General features: G+C 53.6%; 4 protein-coding genes across 18 annotated transcripts in view; 2 read left to right on the forward strand and 2 right to left on the reverse strand.

Moving 5' to 3' along the window:
• The window catches only part of ANKS1A (ankyrin repeat and sterile alpha motif domain containing 1A), a 106827-nt gene extending 100543 nt beyond the window's left edge, over positions 1-6284 (reverse strand). For 5 of the 13 annotated variants that reach the window (XM_080569138.1, XM_080569137.1, XM_080569141.1 and 2 more), the window contains exon 1: positions 6003-6278. In XM_080569138.1, coding sequence (XP_080425264.1) covers positions 6003-6238 — 236 coding nt within the window. In that variant the 5' untranslated portion in view covers positions 6239-6278. Of the gene's footprint in view, positions 1-6002 lie in introns of all 13 variants that reach the window. The other 8 variants (XM_080569134.1, XM_080569136.1, XM_080569135.1 and 5 more) reach the window with 4 other exon arrangements.
• Positions 6086-24683, forward strand: part of RPS10 (ribosomal protein S10) — a 129861-nt gene continuing 111263 nt past the window's right edge. The window contains exon 1 of the mRNA XM_080569209.1: positions 6086-6096. The gene's annotated coding sequence lies outside the window, so the exon portion shown is untranslated. The remainder of the gene's footprint in view (positions 6097-24683) is intronic.
• Positions 8191-11505, forward strand: TAF11 (TATA-box binding protein associated factor 11). Its single transcript, XM_080569206.1, has 5 exons — positions 8191-8416; positions 8508-8647; positions 8914-9001; positions 9528-9624; positions 10780-11505. The coding sequence occupies exons 1-5, from the start codon at positions 8228-8230 to the stop codon at positions 10908-10910; spliced, it is 645 nt and encodes a 214-aa protein (XP_080425332.1). The 5' UTR covers positions 8191-8227; the 3' UTR covers positions 10911-11505.
• BLTP3A (bridge-like lipid transfer protein family member 3A) overlaps positions 11774-24683 on the reverse strand; it is a 35188-nt gene continuing 22278 nt past the window's right edge. For 2 of the 3 annotated variants that reach the window (XM_080569126.1, XM_080569128.1), the window contains exons 12-21: positions 24030-24171; positions 23596-23789; positions 21280-22829; positions 20861-21057; positions 20141-20295; positions 19889-20036; positions 18847-19112; positions 17914-18022; positions 17217-17332; positions 11774-15821 (exon numbers count right to left, since the gene is read on the reverse strand). In XM_080569126.1, the coding sequence (XP_080425252.1) occupies positions 15696-15821; positions 17217-17332; positions 17914-18022; positions 18847-19112; positions 19889-20036; positions 20141-20295; positions 20861-21057; positions 21280-22829; positions 23596-23789; positions 24030-24171 (3003 nt within the window). In that variant the 3' untranslated portion in view covers positions 11774-15695. Of the gene's footprint in view, positions 15822-17216; positions 17333-17913; positions 18023-18846; positions 19113-19888; positions 20037-20140; positions 20296-20860; positions 21058-21279; positions 22830-23595; positions 23790-24016; positions 24172-24683 lie in introns of all 3 variants that reach the window. The other variant, XM_080569127.1, reaches the window with a different exon arrangement.

The raw sequence follows: 24683 nt of genomic DNA on the forward strand, positions 1-24683 counted from the left end.
GCCAGGTTTGGGACCCCCGGGAGAAGCTGCAGCGCTAACGAGCACGTCTTCAAGTCAGCCAGCTGCTCAAGGACGAACGCGAAACCCCAAATACGAAGCCCTCATTTTAAGTTTTCTTTTCTGCCGAGCTACAGCCCCATCCTTCCCCACACCAGACAGGCACAAAAAGTCCTAATTCACAGCCCGAGTTTCTCCTCGATACGCTTACAGAAGGCTACGTACACAACCTGTGGCTCAACAGCAGCCTCAGTTTCCCCTCCCATCAACAAAGGTCCACTCTTTTGACATCAATAGAGGAAAATAATCAGCTTTTTCTGCGGGGTTTGGCCGTAACACAATTCACCGCTCACTGCTACTGGCGAAACCTCCTGAGTGCAGCCTGAGCTTCCAGCCGCAGATTGTTTCCTTGCTTCCTGCCTCTAACTTCCCAAAGGAACAGCCAAACAAACAAACAAAAAAAATCAAAGTTGTGCAGCCTTGAGGCTGAAGCGCCCACTAAGACCCAAGGCATGTTCCAGGCGGAGCGAATCCCCCATGCACGCTGCCGGACGCACTCCGTAGCAGACGCCCAGGATCCCGACGGTTGAGCTACGCCGGCGGATCCAGAGGCTGCTTGCGAGGCTTGCTCCGAGCCACCCCAACCCCTGGCGAGCCACCACTTCTTCGTCAGCCCCACCAGCTGCCAAGGCAAAAGCCAGAACCCCACCTCCTTCCCCTCTCCTGCCTCTCCTGTTCGCTTTCCGCCGGGGTTTATTTCCCTGCCTAATATTTTTAGCGTTACACCGCAGTGCATCAGCCCCCTGGGGAGAGGCTTTATCTTTAATTCTACCTCTGCGCTCCCTCCTCATTTGACTTATCACCGTCTATCACGTCTTGCTTCCTGCTCACCTGCAGAAATCCCTGATTTCCTTAGGAGTTGGTGCACGTCTCGCAGCCGGAGGGCTCAGCTCGGTGATCTAAGCGGGAAGCACGCAAGCCTCAGACCCTGATACAGCTCACGTTTAAATCCTAACCAACACGGCGGGCAGCTAAGCTTTGCGATGAAGAGCGCTTTTCACAGGATTTACTGCTGGGGGCACCTTCTGCGGCTTGTGGACCAGCAGAGAAATGGCACAGGATGATTTGTGTGTCTCAGGCCAGGCCGGTTCCCCAGCTCCACACATCTCTGGCCACGTGCGATAGCGGGAACCATCCTGCACCGGGCCTACGAGCAGGCATTTCCTCACCCAAAACTGTGGTTTCCTAACCCAAAACCGTGCTTTGGGGACATCTGAAATGCTGTAGGACTGCAGAGGAAAAGCAGGGCTCAGCGCCTCAGCAACCAAGATGGAATTTCGAGAGCGGGTTGTCCCTGCTACAGAACGGGAACCGAAACACACGCCGACATCAGAGACCCGAAATCAGCCGGGGAAGGAAGCAGGGAGCTGCCAGCCCAGCCCAGCCTTCGCTGCCCCGTGCCTGGAACGAGCCCCGAGGGGCGGAGGACAGCTCCCAGCTCCTTATCAGGGGGATTTTTGTCCTTATTTAAGCACACCATCCCGATCATCAAAGCCGGCTCCAGAAGCGCCAGCCATCAAAATGACCGCACAAAAAGAGGAAGGCTGCCAAAAGCCGCCGGAGGAAGGGAAAACACAAAAGAGAAGCGACCCGGGGCAGGTCTCTCCACCCCGAGGGATGCGCAGGAAAGCCTTCGCTTCCCTCCCCCTCCATCCCCAACAGGGAGCACCCTCGCCGTCCTTCACAGACCCTCCTCCTGCCCCGCAGGCCGACGGCAGCTTTGCGGAGCGGCCGAGCGCGTGCCTCGCAGCGGCTTTTTGCAGGTGCCCGACCACGCAGCGCTGTTTGGCTTGGCCGAGGCAGCTCGAGGCCGTTTTGCCAGAGGCTTGCGGCAGGACCCGCGTCTCCGCAGGGCTGCGGCGGCCCCACCGCTTCTAAATGCTTCCATGTTGCACCCTGAATTCTCTCCGATACAAAAGGAGTTCCTGCCCTGGATAGCTGGTTTGCCGTTTCTTCACCTGCCTGCACTGCCAGCACCTCCTGTAAGCGGCTTTCCTGCTCCGCCGTCTCCTATGGAGTCGAGCACCAAGCGAAGCGCCTTAGCCTTCTCCACCAATTCACGTCTTCCATTAATCCTTCCACTTAATTAGCGCTGCAACTTTCTCTGGGCCCACGTCCAGTCCGTATTTATTGTTTTTAATTTCGAAAATGCACCTAATCGCCGCCAGGAAAAAAAAATAATCACGGTACAGGAGTAAGACTTGAGAGCAAACCTTTCACCTTCAAAGTTCCTCCGAGGCCCTTCCCGACCCGCTGCGCGTCGGTGCCGCGCGGAGCGACGGCAGGGGCAGGAGGTCTGGCGGCACGCGGGCCGTTTTCTGCCGCCTCCCTCCCCCGCCACCAGCCCCCGGTAATTCCCCGACCTCTGTCTTTGCATCGGGCGGCAGGCAGACGAAATTTCGCGTTCCCTCTTCCCAAGCCCTCGGAGTCATTGTGGAAGCAGCGCGGAAAGGCAGGGTTAGCGCTAATGAAACCCCGCGCCTGCTGCGCGGGACTCGCTGCCCCTGGGAAGCAGGGCACGGTGGCAGGGCGCTCGGGGGGAGCGAGGACGGCAGCGACGGGCTCAGCGCCGGGGCAGGAGCCGATCCCATCCCGTGCAGGAAGGCAGGCCACGGCAGAGATGGGCGACGCGCGCGGACGACTGCACGCATTTCTTCCCCGACACCGAAAGCTGCTTTGAAACTCAAGTCTGGCTTTTTTCTCCTCTTTTTTTTGGTTGGTTTGTTGTTTTTTTTTTGGAAACTCGATCCCCGACGGAATCAGCAACACGCCATCTGTTGCTGCCGGGGCGAGGAGGCACCGAGGAGCGCGGCTGCTAACACGAGTTGCGCAGGCAGAGCTCGCGCGTCCCGGAGCCATCTCCTTGTCGCACCAGCACGCTCAGCAGTTTATTAGCGCTGCACGAGCCCTGCAGACTGAGGCAACGCCACGGAAACATGGGTTGCGAGCAGCGCCCAGCCTGTCCCAGACAAGCGCCAGGCTTCTCGCCGCAGGTCGATTCCGCGGCTGCTTCTCCGAAAACCTTGTCGCTGTAAAACAAGCACGCGTCTCCTCGCGCGGAGTCACCCAACCCAACGGGAACACACGACAAGCTGAAACGACAACCAGAAAGCCTCCCACTTGCCCCAAAGGCCCTTTTCCGCATCTAACACGCACCGTGAGCCCCGCCACCCCGGTCCTCAGAGGGTCCCTGGGTGCCGCCACCGTCCCCCCAACTCTCTCCCTGCGGCGAGCGAGCGCGGGCTGCCCTCGCCGCCGCTCCCCGGGGTTTACAACCGCCGCGCAGCCGGGTGCTGCGTGTGCAAACGCGGTGCAAAGGTCGGGATCCACACGGGCACGGCAACCCTCGGAAGCCAAGGGCTGCTGCTGCAGATGCTGCATGGCAAGCCGGCGTGCGCGCGCTGCCACCGCCCCCAGCACCACGAAAATCCCCGCCGCGACCACGCAGAGCGCCTCACCGCAACCCAGCAGCGGGGAGAACAAGGATCTGCCACGGGAAGTCTGGGGGGGAATTGCCGTTGCAGTGCCAACCGGGAGGCGTTTCGGGCAGCCGAGTTAACGGACGCGACAGCTCCAAGCGACAGCTGTGGCACCCGCCGCCCTTCGGGCACGCGCCCCCGCGGGACACCGCATCTCCCCGCGGAAAGCTGCCCGGCCTCGGGCAGCCTGCCCGCTCCGCAGATCAGCCGGTGGCACGAGCGGTCGTCTTAGAAGAGGGGAAAAAAGGCCACCGTCATCACCGCACATTGTCCGGGAGCGCGGCGGAGCTGTTAGAACAAGAGGTTGATAACACTCGTGGTGTGTATTTAACTCAGCTGACCCTCTCCACTTTATCTAAACAGCCCGCGAGTACATCCATCTTCTGGCGCAGACAAGGCTGGAGTGTTCGGAGCAATTTCCCACTCCAAACGAGGGCTCGGAGCGTTCGATATATTAAAAAAGACTGCGTTTTGGCCCGAGAGCACATCTGCGTTTCGGAGAAGCAAACGAAGGCACCGGGGAAGCGCGAGCTCCCCGTGTCGGCGCGTCTCAGCCATCCGGCTCGGCGTGCAGGAGCAGATTTCTGACATGGGTGTGCGAAAGGAAAAGCAAATTGGGCTACGAACAGGCGAGGGGCACGCTCCCAGACAGCGGGGCCACCCGGCGATGGTGTCGCTCAGAAACAGGCTGACATCTCCTCCTCCCGCCCCGCTGTAAACAAGTCGCACGGGGAACAGGACCAGCCGCATTTCCAGCCGAAACGCGCCGGCGAGTGGTTTCCTTGGGAGATGCCGAAAAAAAGGGGAGGGGAAAGCGCTAACAACGGTGTAAGGGCTTCGAAAAGGAGCCAAGGACATGGCACGGCACTTCAAATGCCCCAGCAAAGGGCCGTGCCCCCACCTGCTGCCTCAGCACCCAGCACGGCTGCCCCCTGAGCGGCCGCCGGCGGCTGGGGAGCCGCGGCAGGGCAGTGTCACCGCAAGCGATGGAAATGGTTCAAAAAGGGCGAGCGTGCCCCAAAAAGGTCGCCTTGCCGGGCGCCCAGCTGCACGTCTGCCCCCAGAAATTCACCCGGCGGCTCTCCCTGCCGCGGGAAGCCACGCGCAGGGACAGCAGCCCCTGCCGGCACCCGCACCCCGAGGTCGGGACCCCGACGCGCCACACTGTCCCAGTTACACCAGTCCGCAGCCACCGGCGGCGCCCAGCTGAGCCCCGGCCCCCCGGTGCAGGCAGCCTCACCTCCCACCCGCCGCCGCTCCTCATCTCGGGGCGAGCAGACCCCAGGGGCCCCGCTCCCAGCCCCTCCGGCGCCTCCTCCTCATGCCCTCGGCCCCACAGGCAGCACCGTCCCCTATTTCCATCCCTTTCGCCCCTTCCCCTCAGCCCCACCCCCGGGGGCAGCAGCCCTCAGCCCCCCCGGCACTCGCAGCCCAGATCTGCGTCCCACGGGGCTCGGACGTCTCCTATCCCACAGCCTCCCACCCACACACCCCATCCCATGAGCGCGTCCCGAACCCACAGCCCCTACAGCTCCTCCCTGTCCCACAACCCCTGCCTCGAGCCCCCAGCACCCCATTACCCTCTGCCCCAGTCCCACATCCCCAGCCCCGGGTCCTACAATCCCCCAAAGCCCAGCCGATGCCTTCCAGCCCCACACCTCCTGCCCCAGGGTGTGGACATCCCTGCCCCAAGGGTACCTCACGGCCCCACAACACCCCAAAACCCACATTTCTTACCTCCCTCCCCATAAATCTCCCGCTGCACAGCCCTCCGGGTCTCCCGGCCCCATAAACACCGCCTGCGCCGTGCCCCTAAAGCTGTCCCCAGGCTGCACGCCCCCATTCCTTCTCCATGACCCTACAGCAGCCCCCTAACTCTAAATCCCCACAGCCCTCCGGTGGCCCTACAGGAGCCCCACGCACCCCCTAACTCTGAGCCCCCACAGCCCTCAATACCTCGCTCCCAGACCTGGAGCCCCCCAACCCCGTTCTCCCCACCTCTCTCCCCTCCCACCCCACAGCCCCTCTCGGACCCTCTCACCCTTCACCCGCAGCCCCCTACAACCCCTCCACCCCCCGGCCCTACAAACGCTTCCCTTCTGCCCCAAACCCACTGCCCCTTTACCCGGCCCCCCCCCCCCCCATTCCCCCACTCCCGAGCCCAACGCCCCCAAACCCTCCCTAAGATCCCACCGGTCCCACACCGACCCCGGAGCCCCCCACAGCCCCCTAGAGCCCCTTATAGCAGACCACAGCCCCCCAGAGCCCCCCACACGGACCCCGCAGCCCCCTACAGCCGATTACAGCCCCCTATGTCCGACCACAGCCCCCTAAAGCCCCCCCACAGCCCCCTAGAGTCCCCTAGAGCCGACCAGAGCCCCCCACAGCCCCCTAGAACCCTTCACACCGACCCCAGAGCCCCCCAGAGCCCCCATAGAGCCCCCCCAGAGCCCCCCAGCCCCTCACCTCAGCAGGCTGGACAGCGGGTGCCCCACTCCTCCTCCTCCTCCTCCTCCGCCACCCCCGGAACCGCCACCACCACCGCCGCCGCTGCCGCCACCTCCTCCTCCTCCTCCGCCACCTCCTCCTCCTCCTCCCCCGGAGCCGAAGCCGGAGCTGAGGCGCTTCCCCGAGAGCAGCTTCTCCACGGCGGGCAGGTTCCCGGTGCGGGCGGCCTCCAGCAGCTCCTGCTCCTTCCCCATCGCCCGGCCCGGCCCGGCCCGGCCCGGCCGCCGCCTGCCCCCGCCCCCCGCGGCCCTTCCGGGGCGGGGCCGGGCCGGGGGCGGGGGCTGCGGGGCTGAGGGGAGGCCCCGCCCGCCGCGGCCAGGTGCTGCCCCCGGCCTCGCTTGGGTTATTTTTAATTTTTTGTCGTTTTTTTTTTTTTGTAAAATCCTGCGGTCGTTAAAGCTGGGAAAGCGCTCCGGGGTCATCTGGTCCAACCCCCCCCCCCCACCACTGTCACCCCCTGAGCCCTGTCCCCAGGCACCGGGCCCGACCTCTCCTTGAACACCCCCAGGGACGGGGACTCCCCCACTTCCCTGGGCAACCCGTCCCAACGCCTGACCGCTCTTTGAGACGAAATGTCTCCTCATTTCCCACCTGAACCTCCCCTGGCACAGCTTGAGGCCGTTCCCTCTGGTCCTGTCACAGTTACCTGCGATAAGAGGCTGACCCCCAGCTCCCCACCCCTTCCTTTCAGGCAGTTGCAGAGAGCAGTGAGCTCTGCCCTGAGCCTCCTCTTCTCCGGACCAAACATCCCCAGCGCCCCCAGCCGCTGCTCACAGGACTTGTGCCCCAGGCCCTTCCCCAGCCTCCTTGCCCTTCTCTGGACGCGCTCCAAGGCCTCCGTGTCCTTCTGGTAGTGAGGGGCCCCAAACTGAACACAGCACTCAAGGTGCTGCCTCACCAGAGCGGAGGACAGGGGAACGATCACCTCCCCGCTCCTGCTGGTTACACCATTCCCAACACCAAGCCAGGATGCCGTCGGGGTCCATTTTGTGTGTTAATGCAAAGCAGGGGGTGAAAAGGGGGTGCCTGGGGCTGGGCCCAGGGCTCCAAACCCCATGGGTGTTGGCTGGGGGGGAGGGAGCCAAGAGGACCCTGCTGGGGGCATGGACCCCCCTGGGGGGCTTCGTCCTGGGACCATGCAGCTGTGAACGACCTGGGGACCCGCTGCTGTGCCGGGGGGCGACCGAGCACAGCCAGAGGGGCTCGGAGGGCACTTCTTGGCTGGGGGGACCACGGAGCACCACCATGGGTAGCCCAGGGAGGCTGGGAACCTCCTCCTCTGCAGACACCCACCCTGCAGCAGGGCTCGGAGCGGGGATCCCAGAGGGTCCCCGGCCATGCTGTGACCCTGGGGGGATCAGTGTGACACCGAGGGGGACACTGTGTGTTGCCCCCACTCACAGTCAGCCTGCAGGGGGCAGGGGCTGCCCCCCAACGAGCGCCAAGAAGGACATGGAGGCCCTGGAACTTGTCCAGAGAAGGGCTGTGAAGGTGGTGAAGGGCCTGGAGCACAAGTCCTGTGAGGAGCGGCTGAGGGAAGTGGGGATGTTTGGTCTGGGGAAGAGGAGGCTCAGGGCAGAGCTCAGTGCTCTCTGCAACTGCCTGAAAGGAAGGTGTGGGGAGCTGGGGGTTGGCCTCTTCTCACACATAACCAGGGATAGGACCAGAGGGAATGGCCTCAAGTTGTGCCAGGGGAGGTTCGGGTGGGAAATGAGGAGACATTTCTGCTCAGAAAGAGCGGTCAGGCGTTGGGACGGGTTGCCCAGGGAGGTGGGGGAGTCACCGTCCCTGGGGGTGCTCAAGGAGAGGTTGGACGTGGTGCTTGGGGACAGGGTTCTGTGGTGACAGCGGTGGTAGGGGGTGGTTGGACCAGACGATCCTGGAGGGCTTTTCCAACCCTAATCATTCTACGAAAAGAGCCCAAAGTCTCCGCTGCCCCCCAGCGAGCACCAAAATAGCCCAAAGCCTCCGGGGTCGGGGGCCCCGCTTCACTCCGTGCCAGGACACCGCCACCCGGGGGGGTGGCACAGCAGCAGCCCCCGGCCCCTCGCAGCCTCCCCCGCGGCCTCTCCTCCCCCGCCGAGCCCGGCCTCCGGCCTCGTCGCCGTGGCGACAGCGCCCCCCCCGCCGTGGCCTCCTCCTCCCCTCAGCCTCCGTCATCGGCAGGCGCCGCCGCGGAGGCCATGGCGGAGGCCGGCGAGCAGGGCCGGGAAGAGCCCGCGGCCGCCACCCGCGAGGAGCCCGCGCCCGCCGCCTCGTCCCCGTCCGGGGATGGGGCGGAGGCCGCGGAGGACGCGGGGGTGGCGGCGGAGGGCGACGGGGGAGAGGCCGGCGGGGCCGGGGAGCCCAAGGCGGAGGCGCTGGACGGGGAGGTGAGGCCCGGAGGGGTGTGGGGGAGCTCGGCGGGGAGGGGAGGCCGCGGCCTCCGAGCTGAGCCCCGCGCTCCGTCCGCCCCCCGGCCAGGTGAGGAGCGCGGAGGGGGAGGCCGTGGACGGGGAGGACCCGAGCCTGCAGCCCTCGGCGGCCAAGAAGGTGAAGCTGGAGCTGAAGGAGAGGAAGGAGAAGAAGCACAAAGTGGACGAGGACGAGATCCAGAAGATGCAGTGAGTGCGCCCCGGGGGGAGGCCGGTGCTCGGGGGGCACCGGGCTGGGAGCGGAGGCTGTGCGAGGACGGGGCCGGGAGCCCGCTGTCAGCGGTGCCCGCCGCCCCCTCCCAGGCCCTGCCGTTCTGCGGCACCAACCTCAGCGCCGTGGGAGCGCTGCCGTTCCCTCCCCGGCTCCGTTTTGTACTGCCGGAGGCTTAGGAGGGCTGAAAGGAAAGAGCTCCAGACCGTTTTTTGCTGTCAGTGATTAATTCTCTCCGCTCCAGGATACTGGTCTCCTCCTTTTCCGAAGAACAGCTGAATCGCTACGAGATGTATCGCCGCTCTGCTTTCCCCAAAGCTGCTATTAAACGGGTACGGCTTCAAGAACGCTTCGCCACAGGAGAAAGCTGAGCAAAGCAAACGGGCTGAGCCCTGCAGAGCCCGGCCCCGGTCACAGCCAGGATCGCACAGGGGGGCTCCTTGGCTTGTGCAGGCCGTGGGTGCACCGTCCTCTCCCCCTGTGTCTCAGCCTTTGTGGCCGAGAGCGTTGTCCTTAGACCTGCTTTTATCCGATTACGTCCTAGCTCAGTGCGCTCGTGTGGCTTATGCAGTTTAAATAGGAGCTTGTCTTAAACGAAAGTGGTTTGGGGGGCCATGAGGCAACAGGAAAAAGTTAGTACAGGTTTGCAGCTAGGTAAGGGCGTGCTAAAAATGTTGATAGCCAGCACATGCCCAAAGCTATTAGACCTTGCTCTAAAGATCAATTACTGCTGTTCCAGCTCACTTTGGTAGCTGATGGTTGGTACTGGACAGGCTTAACTGCTAAATATGATTTAAAACATTTCAATGCTGCTGTGTGTACGTTGTTCAACTGACTGCTTCTTCTTGGCTTGTCCAGCTGATCCAGTCCATCACCGGCACCTCGGTCTCTCAGAACGTGGTTATCGCCATGTCGGGCATTTCCAAGGTCTTCGTTGGAGAGGTGGTGGAAGAAGGTGAGTGCAATATGTTATTGGTGAGTAAAAACATAAGAACGCAGTGAAAATCCAGCGCTTAAAGGAGAGCAGGAAGACAAGAAACAAGACTGGACATTTTGTGGCTTTCTGTCCAGGTCTCTTGCTTCACTTGCTATCCTGCAGGGCTCTGGTGCTTTTAGCAGCAGTAGAAGGCTACTGTTAAGAATGGAGGGGAAGTGTGGTGGTGTCCATATTCCACTTTAATCCTATTAATATAAGTGCCTGTCAGTCAGCAGAGACTGGTGACTACTGGCCTTTTTTTTTTATCTTCTCTGGAGAAGGTAACTTAGAAGTTGTTGCTACATGTCAGCCTGTGAGCAGGCTGCAGCAGGGTAATAAAGATCTCTCGTTAATACTGCTGTGGGCAAATTCAGCTTAGAAGAGCAACGCGTTATTTAAGCCTCTTAACCTGCAAGATTCTTTGTTGCTGCGATGAGCTGAGATCTCTTTGGGACACCCTGTGAAGGCTGACCCAGCTGCAGACCTGTCTTTGCTCTGCTTGTGCCTGGGGAGGAGAGGGTTCTTGTTTCTCAGGCCAACCAGTTAGCGCAAACTCGTCGCACAAAACATGCAGCCTGCATGATGTGGCTTTGGCACTTTTGCTGTTTCTGACCGTCTCTCCAGCTCCGCGTGTTGCCAGAGGCGGTCTAGATAAGCAGTTTCACTGCTACAGTTAATTGCTGCGTGTCCCTGGCAGGAGACATGAGTGATATTTACCAGAACGGACAGAAAAGAAACTGATCTTCAAGTCCGTTGTAGGCTGTACCCTCCCATCGCTGCTGTGCACATAGCACCCAGTCTAGGGATGGTTTTAAAGTAGCAGGTTCAAGATCATGAGGCCTTGTTGAATTTGTGCGCAACTTAAAGTAGCTTATTCCACAGCAGCTGGAGTGTCTTTAAAAAGCAGTATTAATGGTATTAATGCCTCTAGGACTGACTTTTCTTTTAGTCAGAGAAACAGAGAAAGCAGTTTTGTTCTTGTGTATTAACGTGAGCTGTAAAGCCTGAACAAAAACGTTACCTGCTGCCTTTGCTACTGAAGCTCAACCAGAAGGAGGCTTTTCAGATCTCACCTGTTAGGAAACCGGCTAAGCTGAGCTGTCCTGCTCACGTGAACTCTTGTTTTTTGTTTAGCTCTGGATGTGTGTGAGAAGTGGGGGGAGCTGCCACCCCTGCAGCCTAAACACATGCGAGAGGCTGTCAGGAGGCTCAAGTCACGAGGACAGATCCCAAATTCCAAGTACAAAAAGATCATCTTCCACTGAAGCGTCCCAAGAGCAGCAAGAGAAGACAGACATTAAAGGAAGCTTCCAGCTGTGCTCCTCAGGGCAGTTGCAGCAGAGCCACGAGACTGGAGCGCTCCCAGCCTCTCTTGCTGCCTGCAGTCTTCTCCAAGAGCCTGCACCAAAACACTCTCAGTTCAACTTGTTTTTAAGTAACTTCAGCGTCAAGGTTTACGGGGCTTGTTTGCAGTTTACAAAACAGACATTTAACGCTCTCAACGTGGCTCATGGGGTAAAAGAAGTGCTGCAGCCGAAGTTCAGCAGGCGCAGTTACCCCGTCGGCCTTACCCTGGTGGGAGAGGCTCCCCTTCCAGGAGCCTACAAGCAGCACGTCGTGCACAGGCTCTTAGCAGCGTGCAGAAACGAGCAGAAGCCAAATCCCCGGCCGGGCGCCTCAGGGGCTTTGCTCCAGCAGACTGGGGAAATGAATGTTCAGCTTCTTCGGCGTACTTCCCCACCAGGATCATACCTTCTGCTGGCACAGACGTGGCGGTATCTCTGTACAGAAATGTGTTTTTTTTTTTGTACATTAAACTTGTTGTTATATTCTTAGTCTTGCTGGGACAGCAAATACTAATTGTGTAATGGTGTTTTTGTGATTCAAAGTAGGGAGAGCGCACTGTGATCTGCCTCAACCAACCCCAACATGTTCACCAAGCTTCATGCCTCCGGCATGTGGTGTTCCATTAGCACAAGCAAGGGAATACATGCCGAAAGCTGATGCTTCTCAAGTCAGCGCTCAGCTGTTCTGCCCAAAGCCAGTTTTATGGAGCTGCCTGGAAAACAAAACAGTCAGGAACGTGAAGAGGGAGGAAAAGAGAAAAAAAAACACACATGAGCCTGTAAGGAGGTTAACAAGTTTAATTTCTTTTCGTGGTTCATAGAACCAATAAATGCATGAGTGGAAATATACTGCAACAAAGTCCCAATACTGCCTAAAATTCAAGTTCAGACTTGTACATTACCCACCTGTACACAGAGTATTCCCCTTGGAGCACACTTCTAACTAATGTAAAAGATGCTGAGGCCATGTGCTCTTCCTAGGGTAACTGTAGGAGAGTTACACCAAGGATTAAGTTGGCTCTCATCGTAACAGAGTCCTTAAATACAAGACTCTAAAAAGTAAACTTTGCTAATCATCATCAGTGGAGTTTTTGTCCTCCCATAGGCCTTATAGAAAGGAAGAGGATTTTGTTTTACAGTACTTGTCACTGGTACTTAAAACAGAAAACAAGGGAAGTGCTTGAATTCTCACACAGAACTGCCTGACTTGAGATGCTGGAGCAAGAAACTGAACAACTTGGCCCCAGCTCTGACCAGCCTGCACCCACGGGCGTGTGAGTGGTTCTACGACACTGCAAGTAGGCACCGCAGCTGAGAGTCCCCTTTTCACCCTACCCATTTCCTAAGCTGGCTGGAGATGAAGCCTGACCCCTACTCAACCAAAAAGTCATGAGATGTGAAAGAAAGAAACCTCCCATTTTCAAGCAGTTAGTGACTAAAAAGTAATACCATCGCATTCCACCTAAGGCAAGCATTCTTGTATTTCTTGCTTCACACAGAAAGGGAGAGCAAGCACAGAGGCGCATAGGTTTGAGTGAATAAAGTTCAAGTTCTGCTTATGTGGGCTTTGTGCAGTTCGTAATGGTACTTGGAGCTCTTTGCATACAGGTTTTCGCAGCACGGCTGTAGATGCATGGATGCTTTGTTACCTCCTTGCTCTCAGCTCTGAGAGCTCCTCACAGCATCTCGTTTTAGTGCAGCAGGTAACTTGCACTTCTAAGCCTCTGCTTTTACTTCTGAATTCTGCGCACGAGGCAGTACTGGTGAAAGAAATGCCCACTGATGCTTAGAAAGTTAAAGTGCATTTTCCTCTCGAGAACAGGCCTGACAGGCTGCTCTGGGACGTTTTCCATCACAGGCAGCAACACAAATCCAACTTGTCAGAGGCTGCACTGAGCAGGGGATGGGTCACAGAACGTGTTCCAGAGAAAACAGCAAGGCTGTCTAACAGGACCGAGGAGGAGTGGTCCCCCTCCTGGGGAGGAGGGAAAGCAAACTTGCGAAAGGCACAGCAGCATCCAAACTTCACATCCAGCCCAGGCAGAGCGGGTGGGGAGCGCAAGCACCCCGCGCATCACAGCAGAGCCTTCGGCTCCCGTGCTTCTGCCAAAGGCAAACCCTCCTCCTCCTAAATCATTCGTGGCCGCCTCCTTCCAGGGTTTCTAGAAGGAAGGCCAGGCGTTTGCTGCCACTGTCACATCTGGTTGTAGGCACCGGTCAGTCAGATCTTGGCAGGCAAAGGCAGCAGAAGTACCGGACTCCAGCAGTGCGGTCTGCCCCAAGGCTGCTCAAACCTAGCGGACAAGGACTGAACTCCAACAAACGTCATTCGAGGCTACCTTCGGTCTAACGGAGTCACACGCTGAATGAGGAGGATGATCTTAACAGTGACGGTGGTTTCAATCACCCTCTGTCTCTTACCTGCTCTTTTTTCAGAGTGAAAGCTAACAGAAGCAAGGCATTCACTCTTGGTTCTCTGCAGACCACAGGCAGCAGTGCCTCCACACCTAACCCAGCACGGTAAATACGTCCCTGTTCCCCTAGAGCTAAAGAACTAAAATGATCTCAGGAGTGTCTGTTAAAGGGAACTGTTCAACAGCTCCAGAGTTAGGCAAAGGGACAAGTATGTAACAGGCAGGAAAACCAAACCCAGCTCCTGCATCATTTGCTTTCTCTTGCACAGCTCCCAGTCCTCAGCTGATCACGGCTTGTCAGTCAGAGGCTGTTCCTTGCACAGTGAGCAGGATTAAAACCTGACGTTACTTGAGCTGGACTAATGGAGTAATGCTTACACAGGAAAAAAATAGAAAAATCCATTAGAATAAAGTTTTGTGTAGTGTTCATCTTTAAAAAAAATAAAGAGGGGTTACTCAACTTTTCTAGACAGATTGTTTTCATCTGATTAATACAGGAGAATTGCACGGGATCTGTCACCTCTGCTAGCACACAGTGCGGGGCAATCGCTACTGTTTGACATGCACTAAGAAGCACGTGCATCGGAAATCGTGCCTCCACACAAACACCAAAGGCATCTGGAAAAATCCAAATCCAAGCTTGAAATATGATAAAATCAAACGAACTCTGCACACAGTAAAGATGCTGCGTGTAACAGGGGAAGGAACGGGCATCCATCCATAACGTAGATGGGCTGGAAGTTTCACCATTCCCTGTTAGAACAGAGCAGATTCTCCTCTGTAACAGCTTTTCCCTTCACGACCGCCCTTTTCAGCTGCTTCTTTGCTCAGCGCACAGACCACGCACTACCTGGCCTAGCAGAGCAAAGAAACCTCGCAGCGGTTTGCCTCTCGGAGTGGATTTGATTCTCACACTTCATAAATGACATTTCCTTTTTTCAAACTAGTGCTCGTTTCCTGTTTTTCTAGTGTTTTCCTTTTTTTTTTTCCCTCCACGCTTTTAAATGCAGTTTCTTTATAAATGAGATCGATCGCTGTTTGACCACAGAGACTTCTCCAAGGAAGCTGCTTCACGAAAGGTGAGAACACAAACGGTGCTCAACAAACAGCGACTGTTTCGTCTCCATCCCACAGCGAGCGGTTCACAGCGTCAGCCTCCACCCAGAGGGACCTGGCCAGCACCCTTCTCCTGACCCACGCACCTGCATCCCTGCTAAAAGACATTTAAGACTGGGTATGAGCTCAGTGCTATTAAAAATACATGACCCTGTAGGAACGCAGACAGCTCTCTCTCTGTGCGGCCAGTGCTGCTTTCCCTCTCTCCACTGGTGAAACTCCAGCACAGAAGGGTTTGAGGACAATGCCCAAAGGAAATGCATAGGGCTTCTCCTTCCATGACTTAGCCAGCTTCCTTCACCCCGATTCTTTGACTGTAAAACTAAAGAAAGGTTAAACAGTGCTTTGTAATGAAACAGTGAATTCCTCCGTGCTTCTGCATCCATGAAGCCAAATACTGCAGGATTGAGAATGAACTAGGCCAAGTCTAATATGCTCCTGATTCTGTCCTGACATGACAAATTACTGGTGGAAAAAGAAAACTGAAGAAATTTCTTTACTATCCTGGCCCTGCTCTTGAGGGGATGATGAGCTGTAGCCCCCTTCCTCCACCAGGAGGAAATCCCCTCTGCATCTCCCACACCCGCTGACCTAAGTCTGTCTCTGCCAACACACGAGCTTTCACATCAGAGCTCTGAGCAACGTTTCCTGCCATACCTATTCCCTGTCACTCCTTGATGGGGTGAAGTCAGCTGTCCTCCTTTTGCTGTGTTCTTTAGCACGTGTGGGTGGGCAAGAACACCAAGAGGAAGGCTGAAAGAAGCAGAACCCCTGCATCAACCATCTCTAGATGGGAGATGAGGGCTGAAAGCAAGCTGTCACTACCACTGCATGGACGGAGAGACGTAGGGTCCCCGCACCAGCTTCTGACCTCTTGTTTGTAGACCGAGCACTGCCCTGGGTCAGCGACAGATGGTAGCACCGTATTGCCAGGACAGAGGAAAGTGGCAGCAAGCGGTAAATCCCCCCTGGTTCCTTCGGTGTTGCTCAGCCACGCTTTTCGTCCTTTCTCCCGGTTTCAAGTGTATTTTGCAGTCACAGTCGGTTTCCATTCTCTGAGATGATCAGTCTGCAGGAGGTTGACCCGTTTAGCAGCAAGGTAATCAAACCAGCCGCCTTAGTGCTGGTGGTGGGCTCCACTCCTCCCGAGCAGCTGCAGCCTGCACCTTCGCTGTCAGAGCTGGAAGAGGGGATTGTATTTCCTAATTTCCTGCAGAAGGCGAGCCTTGTCCATGTTGGCTTCTGCAAGGGCTATTTTCATGGTCTGAAGTTCCCTTTGCAACTCTGGCAGGTCCTTTAGCTACGGGAGACAAAGAGAAAAAACAGATCAGGAGTTCCCAAAAGTAAGGAGCAGGGCAGAGCCAACAACACTGATCTGCTCAAAGAGGAATACCAAAGCAGGAGCTTTGCAGGTGAGATAAACTGCATGGTACAACCACACAGAGCTCACCAACAAGGTGACCCAGGTTGATTTGCAGAAGTAAGTACTTGCTAACTGGTGCCTGCAGACTTCTATACCTGTCACTGGCGTCAGCTCAGGCTATCTAATGACTCAGGCTGCCAGCAATGGCTACCTAATGACTTTTTCCAGGACTTCCCTTCGCTTTTCTAGCCATAGGAACAAGACTTGCAGTGGGCAAGGTTTTTTCCTGCAAAGCAGCTAGCTGATTGGGGCTGAAAGTGACTATACAAAGAAAGCAGAGTGAAAACAGGGCTCTGGTCTGCATTCTTTGTTTTACATGGGGGCCTGATACACCTATTCAGGATTGTTTAAATTAAAATGACAGCTGGAGCACACAGATGCTTGGCATTCCTGCTTCTTGCCTCCATGAACAAAGGTAATTCTGTCCTCACACACTGCCAGAGCAGCTTCATGCTACAGGACAGGATTTTCCTTGGCAACTCTCAGAAATATTTTTACTCAAGAGTTTAGCCTTGCATTTAGTCCTAAGAAGTTCAAAAATATCAGAAAATAAACTGATGCTATGCTACTGTAATGATTACATGCTCCAGTTCTGGTCAGGGCCCTGATACTATAAAACAAGCAGAAGAGGAAGTCTCTGCACTAAACGGAAAAGAGAAAGATGAGGAATGAAGTGGTGTGTTACCAATTAATGAACAGAATCCAAAAGTCCCAGTCCAGTTCTGTATCCAGTTAGTCCCACTGCACCTTCAATATGTATTTGTCCATAGCAATTGATCAATTTATCAAGTAGACTTTACATCAGACAGGAATTGTAAGTAAAGAATACTGGGTATTTTAAAATAAGCCACTTATCTGAATTCCAAATTTATGGATCAAAATGCAAAGAAAGTTTAAACTGAATAGCAAAAACTTTAGGTGACCTGAAGCTCTCCCTGGCTGTAAGCCTTACTCTTCTCTGACAAAAGCTCTCTTTGTGGGAATTTCACGATTCCTGTTTTTGCTAACAAGGAATTGAACACAGCAGAAAGACAGAGCCACCCAGGAAAACAACCGGTTTCTGAAATGGAACAACAGAGATTACACACTTGGCAGGGCATTCGTATTTCTCAGAATGCCTGCAAAGGGAGGTACAGCCTGCTTTGTGTGCACTCCCTATCTGCAGCACACCACGCCTACCGGTAACTGCAAATACATGAAGACAAAGGACAATTTTCCAGCCTCCTGCCAGCTAACTAGTTGTCTAGACAGCAAGAGGCAGCAGTGACTCACCTGCAGTCCACGCACTCCTCCTGGGGGTGCTGCCAAGACACACTCTGCTGGGGCCTTCTGGTCTTGAACAACTGGTTCAGGTTTTTCCAGTCCCAGTGAGTCCTCCCCTCCTGGAGCTGCAAAGAAGCACAGGAAACGTTCAGGTGTGGGTATTAATACGGCAGGGTTCTTAGGACAAAAAATAAAAGCTTTAACATTCTTTTTGTTTGTTTTAAACAGGAAAAAAAAAATCCCACCCACATTTTAAAATGGAGAAGCTAAAACAAGGGAAGAAGGAGTAATCTGTCCTGACTGTGTGAGCTCAAGGAAACACCAAGCATGAATTCAGGCTGCTAGTTCACTGTTTTAGATATTAACGGGTTCTGCCCGAGGTATCAAATTTTCTGTCCAAACAATACAACAAAAGCAGCAAGAACCAGAGAGGTAGGGCTGCCTGCACCCACAGATTAATACTGCAGAGCAACCAAAGGACCTGGGTGCTTGCACTGAAGACAGAAGATTATTTGTGCATTCTGGCAGGAGTGACCTCAAAGGTCAGAATTAGGGACCGCTCACACACCAGAGCCCATCGTTCCCAGCACGACGATCACATTTCAGTTCCAGTCTCCTCTAGCGGCAGGCACAGCAGAGCACCCTACCTCCAGCAAGGCCTGGGAGGTGCTGGGGGAGAATAAATGGGGTTCCTGACATTGCTGACCTGATAGATAGAAAACCCCATCATCTCTGCGCTTCACGACGATGTGATCCACTGCCAAGGTGATAGGAACAGGGCCAGGGGAGGTAGGGTATACCCGAGGGCTGTCATCCTGGAAAAAAGAAAAGGAAAAAAAAAGCAGAGAAGAGATTAACTGTTGTGAAAGCTCTGGCAGTCTTACAAAGGGCTCCCCTTGCCCCCAGCCTTCACAGGAGTAACGTTACCAGCTGGCAGCACTGCCAGAGCTCATCGAGGTCACCCACCATATGGGAAAGCCTGGCTTTAGATACAGGGCATGGGGAAGGCCCTCACACAGACCACAACAAAGCTCTGTCATATCCATGATAAAGGCTAAGGAGAGCCCATCTTCCTTAGCACTACTCTCACAGTTGTCCTGTGAATTCCTGAGGCAAAAACCTACCAAAATAAAGCCAATATCCCTAAGCCTGAAGGTTTTTATGCTGCTGTCTGGCCACACTAGCTCCTGGTTGTCTGTGGAGCAAACACAGTGCTTTCAGAAGAACTTCTGACAGTTTTCTCCCCTTCTAAATATCAGCCAGCTATTATATGCTGTTTTGTTTTCCATCCATAATTCCTTTAATTCTTACAAAAAAAGGTCAAATAATTCTTATTTCACACAAACACTTGGGAGAAGAGGCATTTAATTCTCTTTCCTTTGAGTCTGCAAACAGACCATCGACACAGCTGAGGAGAGAACCTGAAGGTCAGGCTCCCATTCCTCGACAACCTGAGCACTCAACAACCCCTCTGCGTTACTCATTTATCCATAAGGCAATTTTTAGAAACCAAATAAAACACAGTCAGGAAAACAGGACCTCTACAGAGGCCCGTGGCCATCCCACCGCATCCTTACCCAAGCAGAATCTTGCACGTGAGCTCTGCTCAGGATACCACCTTGGTTCCCCATATACTCACCTTCAGCGTGATTTTGGCATCCACAACTTCTATCTCCATGGGGATCACCTCGGGGATTATTTCATCCTCCAGAAAAGGGCCGAGGTTGGTGAGGAAGGACATGAAGAGCTCTGCTCTGTAACTGTGGACCAGCATATGAAGGAAGCCATTCTGAACAGCAAGTGGTGAGTGCACAGCGGCGTTAGGTCCTACTTCGAGACGCAAACACACTTCTGGCTGGGTCTTACTAGCTTCAGGGACTGAAGGCTTCTCCACACCTGTATCTCCTACAGTCAAAGCAGAAAGGCCTCATTGCAGAACACCAGTAGGAAGATGTAAGGTCAAAATAAGTATTTTGAAAAGCCCTTTACTGTCCAGACACAGAACAGAGTCAGGTTCACAACGGCAGCAGTCTAAAGCCACCTTCCACATGAAAGAAGTCCAGGTTTCAAACAACTGGAGTTCACATCACAGAAACTACCACCAGGACCAGACTCTTTAAGCCCCCGGAGCCAGCATTCTCTCCCCAACTCAGCACATCTAAAAGTAGCCTTCATCTTGCACCTACACGAGTTGGCCAAAAACTCACCACTCAGTTCTCCAGAGCTGGTCAGTCCTCAACACTACCTAAACCTTGTATTCATTTTGCCCCCTTGTGGCTCTAGACAGCATTGATAAGGAGAAATAACAGTCCAACAACTCCTGCTCATGCTTTCACTTGAAGTTTTGGGTTACAGTTGTGGTTTTGTGTTTTTTGTTTTCATTTGTTTTAAATTTGAACATACCCGGGGGAAGTACCCTGTCCCAGAAGTACTATGCTCAGGGCAGGAATAACTTCAGGGTTTCCCTAGGTAGCTTTGTTCCTCTTTTCATTTATTTTATGCATCCTAGCAGGAAAAAAAAATTCCCAACCAAGGATTAGAGTTTCACTGTGCCAGATATCATCTAGCTTGACTGTGTAGGTACTTTGGGAGCTTCATGAACACTGAAATATCAGTTAAAATGAAAGACACCTTGAGAGCGGCCAGTTATCAAAGTGTGGTTACAAAAGCCAGACTCTTACCCACATAGCCACGCAAGTACTGCCACATTCCAACGTTGTTCAGTTGCTCTGGGACCACCTTCATTACTTGTACAGCAACAGACAAATCGTCACCTCGTGCCTCTATTCCACAGTTCACCTCATTCATCTTCAGCACCAGGACTGACACCTGAAACAGCAAGTGACAAGCTCACTCATTACACCACCACCACACGGTTCACTTCGAGGTTCTCTTAGAGGCAGTATTACAGCGAGGAGGAACAAAACTCTGACCAGCTGAAGGCTGGGCTCCTCTCCGCTCTGTGAAGTCGAGCTGTTTATTTCAGGAGACACTGCACCCTCATCCTCTGCCATCAGGCTTGCTCTACTGCCCGCGTTGTTGTGGGCCTGAAGGAGGTGCCCTGGGGGAAGAGGGTCCAGGCTGGGCTCTGAAATGGAAGAGCATTGACAACATTGTTGACAACAACAACAGCTTGATTGTGTTTTGTTTTTTTTCTTTTTTTTTTTTTTTCTGGTTTTAAGCAGTCCTGATCTCAGTATCTGCCTGACTCTCATGACTTACCAGCTTACACCAACCTCCAGGGAACTCTCTCCAGCTCCTTAGATGAATTTAAGCAACGTGTAGCTGAAGTGTGCAACGTGCAGTGCACCCTACTTCTAACCATCCCCTAATAATCCCTTCTCAAACACTATGGACTGTCCACCCACCTGCATATATCTGTGGTTCTTGTGGTTCTTGCTCTAGTATGGCCAAATAAATGCCTTAGAACACCACTGTGATGGTACAGGGGAGACCCTTTCCACTCATTTATACTCCTCATCTCAAAAAAAAAAAAAAAAAGCCGACTATAATAGCAGAAAGGGTAATTTTGGGTGAACAGCTCATGACCTCCAAAAAGAATGAGTAGCACAAGAGAATTCCATCAGACCACAGCACGAGGCAGTCACTCACGGCAGAAAACTGAAACAAGAGTGGGGACGAGCACTCCTTACCAGAATCCGTGAGCATCACAAAGCCATCGCTGCCATCGCTGTCCACGGACAGCCCGTCCTCGGGACCGCTCCCATCCACGGACGTGGTGTCAAAGGAGTGCTGGGACGCCGTCCTCTTCATGGAGAAGAAACGCATTCGGCTGCTGCCACCCCCACCTGGAGTCACTGCTCCTTCTTCTGCTTTGGGCAAAGAATCCCTACAAAATAAATAAATAAATAAAGGCAAACAGCTTAGTCTCGGGATTATACAGATATTATGCAGGCTTTAGCGTCCTTATATCAATCCCCAAGAGATGAAGGTCTAACCTCTCTCTGGCCCAAACGGCACACAGAGAAAGGGAGCAGTTGGCCTGCACCTCCCCTCCGTCCCGGCAGCCTTGCTGCTGCTGCTGCGAGGCACGGGAGGATGCTCCACTCACTTGGCTGGGGGGAGAGAGAGCATTTTCTGCATGGTGGAGGTCATCTTCTCCCGGCTCAAGCTCAGAGCGTCTTTTGTTATAGACATGGCTTCTTTGGTGAGGTCCATAGTCACATGCAGAGCTTCCTTGGTGGCATCCTTTGTGATATGCAGCGCGCTAGACAACTCCACCTCTAGGTTCTTCAAAGGGATGAGTTCTGCCTGGCCGTTGAGAGCGATGTTTCCTCTCCCCAAGGGCTGGACGTCCGAGGTTGGGCTAGAAGGGAGGGCAGGAGGGCTCTGAGGATGACTGCTGGGCTCTTCTGGTCTTTCTGTAACCAGGGCTTCCACAGCTTCACGTGCTTCCTCTATCAGACCTTTCTCCTCCACGCTTTTACTTTGCGGAGTTGTAGTCAGAGCTCCATCACTTGCAGATCTTTGGAGCCTCTCCAGTGGCGCGCTGGTTACGTTGGTACCTGTGTTTTCATTCTCACTGTCCTCTGGGACCTTTGAGGTCCCACATATTCCCTTTTCGGAACTGGTCTCAGATTTCTGCTCCTTCTCTTCAGCTGCCAGCCCCTCCTTACTGTCTGAGGGCGAGAGCTCCGACTCGATCAGGCTCGTTGTGTCTGAGTCGAGGGATCTGGGTTCCAGGCAGGAGCCTGGAGCGGGGTTCATGAGCAGAGCCACTTCGGCACTGTGAAACAGAACTCCCACAGAGGCAGACATGGGATCTAAAGGAGACCCAGTCACCTCCTGGGTATCCTGGGCCAGCTGCTCCTGTAGCGTTTGCAGAACTTCTTTCATCCTGAGCAGCACCAAGTATTGGTAGTGGTTGAGCCGAACTTTGACGTGAACAGATGAGGACAAAAGCACGTGGATATCAGCAGAGGCTTCCAGCTCTTTATCATCTACTCCATCATCAATTTCACGCTCAGACTCTCCCAAGACATCCATCGTCTCTGCGACCTTGTAGACATTCTTCAGATCCTGGTCAGTCCTTGATCTTTGGCAAACCCCATGCTCTCTGGAGAGGTTTTCATTCTTGGAGTGATTGCTGAAACTGGCAGAAGGCTTGATTTTTATATCAGAGGCAGACGATTCTTTTCGTTTAGATAACTGAGCTTGCCCCCATCTCTTGGGAAGACAGGCCCAAATGGAGAGGGGAAATGGGTCGATAAAGCTAAGGGCTCTGCCCTTAGAGCTCTCAGCACCCTCGAAGTCCAGGGAAAGCTCAGTGAAATTCATAGACCACAGATCTTCAGAGGCAGAGATTTTGCGCAATGGCTGGGGAAAACCCGTATGCTTCTGAGGTCTGTCATCCACCTCGTATGCATGGCGCAAGAAGAGGGTGTGGAGGAGGCTGAAGTTGTCCTGAGACCTCGGGAACTGGCTGTAGCTGGAGTGGAAGAATTCCGAACTGGCAAATTTACGGAAGAGGCTCTGGAGGTCCTGGCAGCTGCAGAAGGGAGCGTGGCGGGTGTTGGTGGCAGTCATCTCCGTCGCGCGGATGCAGAGCGTCTGCGGACGGTCTTGGTGGTCAGTGACTTTCTTCTCCACAGGGATGTTGAGCTACGAGGAAGAGAAAGACACTACAAGTTAAGCAGCGAGAAGGGAAATTAGCAGTGGCCTATCCTGCTGCTTACACAGAAGACCAGTTGTGGAATATATAAATAATTGACAAGTCTCAGTCTCTACTAAAATCCCAAGAACTGGACTAGACTCTCAACTCATCCTTATCTGAAAAATTAACAATCAGGGAAAAGAAATCAGACACAAGGAAATTTACCCTGAATTTTATTTCAGCTTCTTTTACCATCCACGGCTTGTGTAGCAGCTCAGCTCACAACTACACACTTTGATCTTTCTCTGCAAGTACTTACTACACGGTCAGGCCTTTAAGCCTTCGCACAAAACTGCTATTGAGCAGTCAGTGGCAAACACCATCGGATGTCAATGCCACAGACTGTTGGTATCTTCTCCCTGGAATGAGTCAACGTGGTTTCCAAAGGGCAGAAAGCAACTTTTGGTTACCTGAGCCAGCAGTTTTTCCTTAAAACTGTTTTCATAAATACTGACTTGTTGAATAAATACTTGAATATTGAATACATTCATAAATACTGACTTGCCTGTCTATTCTGGACTAGAACTCAAGCACTTGTTTACTGCTCATAGATGAAAACAAAATTAACTCAAACAGTAGACAGACAAAAGATGGGGAAAGGGGGGAACTTCGTATGCTCAGCCTGGACTCCAGCTATGTCCTGGTCTCATGTTCCTTATACAACAATAAAGGGGAGGATGCTGAAGACTGAGAAAGGAAGGAAATGAACGGTACCTTCAGTCGGAAGCCATCCAGTCGGACGTCAATGTGCTCATCACGTTTGCCTGAGTCCTCCAGCTTGTAGATGGCTTTGAACTGCTCCAAGCTGCGATAAAGATCCAGACAGAAGAGGTTTATCCAGAGCATGCTTGCTGTATCCAGGGTAAGCATCAAACCATTCAGCTGTACATACAGGTTTGGGCATGGAACTAGAACAGAACAGAATCAAAATGGATTAATAATAGCAGAAAAGGCCTTTCAAGAGGTCTGCAGCTCAGCGTATAACCTGCACTGACAACACCAAAGAAAGGCAAACACACAAACACCAGGAAACTGAACAAAAATGGACACCTGTAGGAGCCTCAAGAAGGTTATCACACCTAAAGAATTAAAAGTTGACTGATTTTTTAAGAAACTTATGAAAGAAGGTGCTAACCTTGGTGTATTACCTGGAAAGTCCTGATTGTCTGGGAAGTAATACTCTGTGAATTCAATATGGATTGCAGAGACCTGATCAGGAAGGTTGAGGAATTTTCTACTACATGAAAGCAAGGTCGAAGGTTTCTTACTATGCTGACCAGCTGTAGAAACCTGAAAATACAAATGGCATGCAGCTGCGCAGAGCCCATGTTCGGCAAAATAAAGCATCCCAGTAACCCTGCTATCTCCCATATTCAGTCTGTCTCATTTACACATCAAACACACTATGCTTTCAAGTAACAATAAAACTTTTTTCTACCTGCTAATATTGTCAACTCCTCTCCTTTGAGGGAATTCAGTTCTTCATATCTCGTGTCACTGCTAGTAAGGCCCACAACAATCAGTATTAGGTGATGTGAACGAACAGAATTGGAATCTATTGTACCTTTCTTCAGGATTAACAGTGTGTTGCTAAATCCATTATAATACCTGGTACTGATTATGCTCTTACAATGGGTACAGGGTATCTGGATGTAGGGCCTGATCCACTCTAATGATCCTTTCTGTCGTGGGTCAGAAATATGAGGTAAGATGCTCCTCCTCTGTCAAAAATCCATATCCTCCCTAACTTCTCAAATGCATGAAATCTTTTATCCTCGGCTTGCCTATGAAAGTTTAGACAT

This window comes from Anser brachyrhynchus, assembly GCF_964034855.1.
Source record: "Anser brachyrhynchus genome assembly, chromosome: 27".
Taxonomy (NCBI): domain Eukaryota; kingdom Metazoa; phylum Chordata; class Aves; order Anseriformes; family Anatidae; genus Anser; species Anser brachyrhynchus.

What these genes read in the sequence shown, in the direction of transcription:
- TAF11 (XM_080569206.1), top strand. Translation starts at nt 8,228, where the DNA reads ATGGCGGAGGCCGGCGAGCAGGGCCGGGAAGAGCCCGCGGCCGCCACC. An exon ending in GACGAGATCCAGAAGATGCA is followed by an intron (nt 8,648 to 8,913) that starts GTGAGTGCGCCC and finishes TCTCCGCTCCAG; the next exon opens with GATACTGGTCTCCTCCTTTT. An exon ending in TGGAGAGGTGGTGGAAGAAG is followed by an intron (nt 9,625 to 10,779) that starts GTGAGTGCAATA and finishes TTTTTTGTTTAG; the next exon opens with CTCTGGATGTGTGTGAGAAG.